Source organism: Dendrobium catenatum, unplaced genomic scaffold, assembly GCF_001605985.2.
Source record: "Dendrobium catenatum unplaced genomic scaffold, ASM160598v2 fragScaff_scaffold_1177, whole genome shotgun sequence".
Lineage (NCBI taxonomy): Eukaryota > Viridiplantae > Streptophyta > Magnoliopsida > Asparagales > Orchidaceae > Dendrobium > Dendrobium catenatum.
In genome coordinates this window covers 164,316-172,452 of record NW_021319639.1, presented here as the reverse complement: position 1 = coordinate 172,452, position 8,137 = coordinate 164,316, and the positions used below count along the sequence as shown (strand labels likewise).

The following is an 8,137-nucleotide window of genomic DNA, read 5'->3' as shown; positions in this document are numbered from 1 at the left end:
TTTACTCAAACAATCAGGTCATTAATTGTCAGATTAAGTTTGGGAACACTCCACCATTCCTTCTCTATGTGGTTTATGTTGCAATCCTCAATTGAAAAATATAACCCCGGGAAAGTTTTAAGAGACTTTGAAGCTATGTTATTCATTCTAAATATCTTTGGGAAATCCTAGGACACTTCAATTGTTGCAAACATTATTAAAAAGCAATGGAGATAATATTATTCCTAATAGCATAATTTGGTATTTCAATAGTATGATTTTTTACACAACTATTAAAGATCATGCTTCTATTAGGTTACCTTATACTTAGTACAATAATAGGATAGACTACCATATACACATCAAGCTTGATCGTGCTCTTGCAAGTAATAAATGTCTAGAATTATTCCCTCATTCCTTTTATAGGGTAGAAAGCCCTAGATGTTTAGACCATTCCCCTTTAATCATCCAAATCAAACAATCTTACAACCCCAATCACAAATTCTAGCATAAAAATTAGTAGGCTAATTTGCACAATTTTGTGAGGCCCTATCCTCTATTTTTCAAAGTCTTTGTGCCAATAATCCCATTACACTTTTTACTCTCACTTGAAAATGTTAAAAACCATCAATAAATCCAAAAATTGTGTTTGTTCCAACCATTTGTCTAAGATAATAAAAGACGTGAAGACCAAATAGGCCTCCTACTTTCAAAATATACTCAACAATAACTCCTTTAACACCATGATTAATGCTCAAGCTAAGGACTTGGAAGTAACTCTTTCTACTACCTATTCTGCTTGGTTTTCCTGCATAGTTTTAAGAGACAAAATAAAATGGCTTACGAAAGGATAGGATAATCTTAATTTTTTGTATGGAAAAATCAGGATAATGAATCACAATTTCATAAGGGAGATAACTACTGATATAGGCACTTTTTATAATTCTCAAGATTGAAGCTACAATAAACCATTTTAAATCCCTACTAAATTCACCCACTACTGCTTTTGATGAGAACCTCCTTCCTCCTTCTAGACCCTTGATACCCACTCATCTATTGTCTCTTTTAACAGTGCATGTGATTGAAAATAAAATTAAAAGTGTCATGCTCTCATCTAGAAACTCTGTTCTATGCTCAGATGGATACACTGTTGGCTTCTACACCTCCACTTGGGATACTATTGGTAATCATGTTTGACTGGTAGTAAAACACTTCTTCAAAAAGGCTACCTATCTAGGAAGGTTAAAACAACATCTAATTCACTTATTCTTAAAACTGAACATGTAAGTTTTGTGATGGATTATATACCCATTTCTTTGTGCAACACATTTTATAAGATTGTTGCTAAAATCATTGTCTCCATGCTTAAAATTATTTTGTCACTCATTATTCACCTCTCTCAAGTTGGTTTTCTCAAGCATATGATATCTACAGAAAACATTACTCTTGCCAGGGAAATCCTCTATGACTTTCAACTTGCAAAGAAAAAATCATCTTTTCTATGCTAAACTTGATATTTTAAGATTTTTTATATCATTTCTAAATAATTTTGCTGAGAGACTTGAACAAAAAGATTTCTATGCTATGTTCATAAGATGGATCAAGACTTGTATTGATAATGTGTTACGTTATATGTATAAATGATTCTCTTGAGGGGTTTTTTTATTTCCTCTTCTAACCTTAGGCAAGGCTGCCCCTAATCTCCATAAGTATTACGTATTGTCATGTACTTTCAAACATGTTTGAAAGTTTTATCTCTTTGAAGCAATTTGATGGGATTAATATGAGTTAGTAGATTTTCTCTGACTTTTTATATGTAGATTATCTACTTTTTTTTTTTTTGGAAATCCCATATTGTAAATATGCACTCTCTTTCTTCAATTATGGACCATTTTAGGATGGTCATTGGGCTAAGTATCATCTCATTAAAGAGTTATATCATATTCTCTAAACATAAACCAAATCAACCTTAGCTCAATGGAGTCTTTAATTTGATGAATGAGAATATATATTTCACTGATTTGGGTATCCCAATTGCTCCTAGGAGGATCCTGCTATATAATCTCCAACCATTAACAAATAAAGCTACATTACACTTTGAGGCCTGGAAAGCCAATTGTATGCATATTACAATTCCTCGTATTCACTATATGGAACTCCATAGCATATTGGATAACGAATTCAATGATACCAAAAAATTTGTTTTGAACATCTTAATAAGCTCTATGCAAGGTTTATTTATCATGCTAACATGAATACTAAGAAGCTTCACCTTGTGTCATGGAAAAATAGTTGCAAGCCTGTGAAATATGGGGGCAAAGGGCCTTGACTACACTTTTAATTTCTCTTTGATATGTTCTCATTAGTAATTGCATCTTAGAAAATGATGGAAATATGAATACATATATTGGGAAACCTATGCCCACCAACACTTTTAAATGTTGGACCACAATGAAAATACTTGCTATATATATTACAAGTTTCCTATATTTTCATATTAAAAGGACCAGTAAACTATCTTTTTTGCGATCCTTGGTGTAATGATAAATCTATTGTTGAAGTTTTCAATACCAATGCTCCACCTCTTACCACATGATCTAACTATGTGCTTTCTAAGTTTTCTTGAATGGGATTTTGAACCTCCCAACGAGCTAGCATGCTTATCTTTTTTATGCTATTTCTAATACCCCTCTTTGTCAAGATTGTCATGATCTTACTCTCTAGTTGTGGTGCTCCACAACTACCTTCAAAAAGTTTCTTCACACCTTATGTCAAACTGAAATAAGGTGCCCTAGAAAAAAAAAATCTAGCATAAAAATCACGCATTAAGATTCTATTTTCGAATGGTTGGCTATAATTGGGGGTTTGAAAACTACATATTCACTTGTTAGCAATGCTGAGTTGGATACCATCTCACATATATCTTCTTTCAATGCGAGTATTCATTCAACATCTTGTGTAGAACTATACCCCTTTTATTCTCCTTTCTGCTGAGACTGAATCTTAAGCAAGCTTTAGATTTCATTGTTGATGCTCACACATTATCTGTTGGAGTTAAGAATGCTTTCTACCTTTTCATATGCACTATCCTATATCATCTTTGGAGGGAACTTAATGGAAAAAGATTTAGAGAACAATTATAACAGTAAAGAAACTCGTTACTTCCACATTAAAATGACAATTGTGCTTAAAATAATTAAAAAAAAAAAAAAACCGGAAGCTTTACCATGACATCAAATATCACTTGCTCTAAATGTGGAATTTCGCGCTGATATGCCAAGATGATGATGATAGCATTTGCGATCCCCTACAGAAATTACATTTTCCCCTTGGATGGCCTTAGCTCTTCGCTTAGGCAACCGGGGTCATATCATCTTCCATCCTGGAATGTTTTGGCTCTCTTCATGGGTGAATTTTTGCCAGTCTGAGTCCAATTTTTTTATTAGAATTGATTTTATGACAAATTGCTCACTCTTTTTCATTTTTGAGTAGTGTTCAATAGTTTCATAGTCCTTTATCTATTTGAGCATTGCTGGTTTTTATGCAGCTCTTGATGACACTAATTTGATTTTAGAGTTGTACCTGAGTTATCACCCACTTGTAATTATCAATTGTAATAATGGAAAAAAGGCTGGTCCCTAAATCATTCTCAAAAAACACACAACCATTTCTTCCAAGCAGTTGAGATGGCACCATGTGCTCACCTACACTTAACCTTCTTCAGCCAATTTGGTGGTAGCATGAAAGTGTAACCGAAGACACCATTAGGAAGATAAGCATCGAAAAGCCTTGTCATTTTGGACTTAAAATCCAGTAATATCTAATAATATCCCATTCCATATTGTAATAGAAACTTTCAATGATTAGATGTTACAGGTCTGAAGGCAAGAAATCCAAATGAAATCGTTAAAATGAGTGAAATAGAAGAATGAAAAAGTTTAGGCTTCCCATGTGTTTGTCCATCTATATATCTAATATGCTCTTCATCACTTTCTTGATCCTTTAAATATCTGTACAGTCAAGTTATGCAAACACTCAACGTTCAAATCTCAACGTCAACAATTCCTTTTGAAAGCATGCCAAAAATAAACCATAAAAACAATGACAAGTGAACAACTTACAATAACAAGAAACGAACTAACTATAAACAACTTGACATCTCTATCAGATTTACCACAATTTTATTTAGCAATAAAAAGAAAACACATCACCCAAACCTTGCCTAAGCATATAAACTACGGACTATTTAGCAATTCTCATGAGAAACTAATATAATTAATTTACAAGATGATTTTGCATGTCAAAGAAGTTCAATTTAGTCATCTCCACTTGCAACCGAGTTTGAAACTGCAGTTTCCGGATTAAACTTGGGTGATATGAACACGAATAACTTCATGGACTGCACCTCGGTTCAGCACACCAAGAACCTCGTCATCTTTGCCCATCACAAGCTCTCCAAGAGAGATTTTCCTTGAGTGGTGCTCATCCTGAAGGCGGAAGCCATAGAACCACCTCCCAAGCTTGAACCACCTAACGTAAATTTCTCGTTCTGAAACTTGGCTCCTGCAGAGGGCCTCCATCACCTCACTGGGCTGCAATTTTGCAAATGATTTCCTTGACTATCATGCTAAATAAGCTTCACAGTAACATGATCGAAATATTCTTTTCAAAGTTGGAAAGAAGAAGAATATGTGCACTTTAGGTCACTAATAAAAATTTCATTTGCAGATTAGGCAAGTCTATTCATAATTCTGGAAGACATGGCAATAATAACATTCCATTATATAGTTCATCAGCTTGAATGCTTTATTGAAAGTTTGAAAAAAATGCAAAGAGCTAGAGAACTCTGCATGTTAAAGGTCTGAAACAATAGGAAAGAACCGCAGGTCAAAACTTACCGAAATTTCAAGCTGAACTAGGCAATAGTGCAATCCAATCAAATTAAGAAGAACACTGCATCTTTTTGCAAACAAAAAAACTTGAACATCCTTGAAACCAAGCCTGTATGAGTGTAAATCACTGACTGCTTTTAAATAATACCCAGCTTCAAGAGATTCGTTTTGAGTACATAGATCCACAAATTCTTTTACAGCAGAAACCGCACGAGCTATACTTTGGTGTTTATAAATGTAAAATTCCCTCCACCCCTGCAGCAAATGACACATTTGGATTCAAGAAAAAAGCAAGCTGAACTACCTGCTCATGATGCAAATTATTAGTCATGGTCTAAAAGCTAAGAATCAACTTAAGTTGCAACAAAAAAAATCAACATAAATGTTTTGAATAGTACTAAATGTAGTTGAAATGTACACCCCAATATGTAGATCTCGATGAGTTGGGGAGATTAGGCGAACTTATAAAAGGATCAAGACGCATCCAATAGGAGTCACTCGCCCCAGCCTGAGGGGCACTCGTCTCAGCTGAAGAAGTCGCTCACCTTAATAGGCACACACACCTTAGCCAAAGGAGTCAATCACTCTAGTCACTTGCATTGGCCTGAGGGGCACTCGCCTCAATGAATAGGAGAAAATCGCCCATGTCCATTCAGGGATGGTGATCTTGCCTACTCAATCGACGACTCACCTCAGACACTCGCCAAAGGCTACTATCCATTTGTATATGCTATAACTTATCCATATCTTTATACTTGTCAAATCATGTATTTATTAACAGTCCATTTGATGTATATTTCCCTGTAGTGCTAAAATCCTATAAATACATAGTCAAAGGGCAAGTTTGATACACAGTATATTCTAAAGTAACTTCTGCCTTTTTGTGCTAGCAATAAAATCTCCAGAACTTCACTCTCTATAACTTATTTTATCTTTCCTCCCTCCTTTCCTTCTCTTTCTACCATTCTCTCTATTGATACCTTGCTGTGAACAAAATTGAATTCCACATTCTCTTAGGTGCGGTGAGAATGGATTGATATCAAGAACCGGAAGCTAAACATTAGGAGAAATAGAGCAACCCAAAAGATAGACATCCGTGAACATGAAAAACTAAGAGTTCATAACCAGCAAATAGCTTATGTAGATAGAAGAGAGGATCACGAGGATATTCCAACGAGCGTTAGAACGAGCTCTCAGGACCACTCTAAGAGTACAAATGACACACTGATCTTTGGATTCTGTTATCTGAAAGACACAGTTGCCACACTGATCTTTGGATTCTGTTATCTGAAAGACACAGTTAAGCGTCAAAGCGCTGACCTCTACACTCGCTTTAACCAAATCTTGTCATCCCAACAACAAAGAAGAGTCCACTCACTCACCCAGACAAGTGGAAAAGCGAGAGCCTAAATTGTCGAATGTGTTCTACAAAGACATTACGGATACCAAACCTCCGAATAAGTTCATAATACCTTACCTGGAGCCATACAAAGGGGAAACAAATCATCCTGATCATGTGGCTTACTTCGAGTTAAGGGCTTGAAAACCTTCTTAGTTCTTACCAAGTCACTGAAGAACGATGGATCACCAAAAAAAAGCATAATTATAGCAGAAAAGTTTCAACAAGATGCTGATAAAATAATGAACCTGTACGGGAGGGCAAAGGAATCGAGATTCAGCAGAAACTTGCTGCGCTGTAACTTCATCAAGCCTACACGAAACCCTCGGTAACTGTGAGGATCCACTCAATTTTGAACCCAAATCGACCATTTGCCATCTCTTCTTGGCAAGCCCCATCCACAGGAAGTCAGAGTAGCAGATTCCGCGCCAGAAACGAGAGCAACTCCCCAAAGAGCACACATCCGCCGCCTTCTCTTCCCCGCCCAAATTAATTCATCAAAAATCAAATCAGATAGTAAAAGTTTAAAATGAATAAAGTAGATGCAGATAGAGAGAACGACCTCAAGGAAAGCGGCGATATTGAGGGCGATATCGACCGGGATCGAGCTCCAGCATCGCGGGGTCGCCATCGATCGCGTGCGATCTCCACGAAGCATGCAAAAAAAAAAAAATCCGTTCCTAAACCTAATTTTGGCTATTTAAACGTCCCAGCCCTATTACCAACGGCTTGGATCGAATCTAAGGACAATTAGGAGGGAAATTGAATGATATTAGTCGTGGTTTTGAATTTCAAACGAAGGGGAATTGAATTAGGCATTAAATGGGCATTCAATATTAGCCGTGGTTTTGAATTTCAAAAGAAGTGGAATTGAATTAGGCATTAATGGGCCTTAATTTTATTTAAATAGGTGATTAAGACCTATTAAGAGCCATGGTTGACCAAGTCCGTGTTTGACTTGGTCAAACCAGTCAAGTGGGTCAATGGGGAGTGCGGATCAAGCCATGAAAAAGATTGGAATCGATTTGGGCTTTTAAAAGGGCTTAATGGGTCAATTTTGACCCATTAAGACTTGGGTTGACCAAGTCAAAAGTTGACTTGGTCAACTCAGTCCACTATGCCCGTGTTTGGACAAAATCGAGGTCAACAAGGATGTTTTAATAATAGTCAAAATGGAGATTGTGAAAGAGCTATGCTGTAGTACTTAAAATATTATGCTTAATTATAATGCCTTTTTTTTTAATGATTATATTTTAGATTTAGTGATATGAGATCCATAATGGCATTGAGTCAAGAACATCAATCATAATTGTGTAGTTTATTGAGTATGGGATCCTTGCATGGTGATTCATGCATGTGAACAAATAAGATTTGTTAGAATTCAGGGATAGCTTAGGAGTTAGGGCTCCACAACCCAGAGTTCTTAAATGAATTTATTTAAGAAGTCTGAAATTTTTTAACCGTGGTGTTCGGCTCCGAGACTTTTAGCGTCGTTTTGAAAAATATTGTTTTATATAAATTTCTCTCCACGCAGCCCATTTTTCCCTCTCTCATCTAGCTTGCTGGGTAAGGAAGGGAAGGAGGAAAAGGGAAGCGAAGAGAGAAAAGAAGTGGGCTTTTTCATTTCAAATTCTTTTCACTGCTTCTAAAAAATTTATTCAATCATTATAGGTGACTTCAATCATATATATGTTTTCAAATATTTTGATTTTGGGATTTATTCTTCTGTCTAAACTGATACTTATTGCATTTTATCCTTATTTAGTGAACATCTTCCACATCACTTTTGGTATATTGTAGTACTGAATATTATGGACATTTTGACTGAAGGATTTCACATTTCACTGGTTGAAATATTATTTATTGC

General features: G+C 35.7%; 1 protein-coding gene across 1 annotated transcript; it reads right to left on the bottom strand.

Moving 5' to 3' along the window:
• Positions 1 to 4,065: 4,065 nt before the first annotated feature.
• LOC110106926 lies at positions 4,066 to 6,991 on the bottom strand. The gene is made up of 4 exons (XM_020837020.2): positions 6,833 to 6,991; positions 6,519 to 6,740; positions 4,878 to 5,126; positions 4,066 to 4,571 (listed from the first exon to the last, which is right to left on the bottom strand). Exons 1-4 carry the CDS (start codon positions 6,926 to 6,928, stop codon positions 4,341 to 4,343), a joined length of 798 nt encoding a protein of 265 aa, XP_020692679.1. The 5' UTR covers positions 6,929 to 6,991; the 3' UTR covers positions 4,066 to 4,340.
• Between the last annotated feature and the right edge of the window lie 1,146 nt (positions 6,992 to 8,137).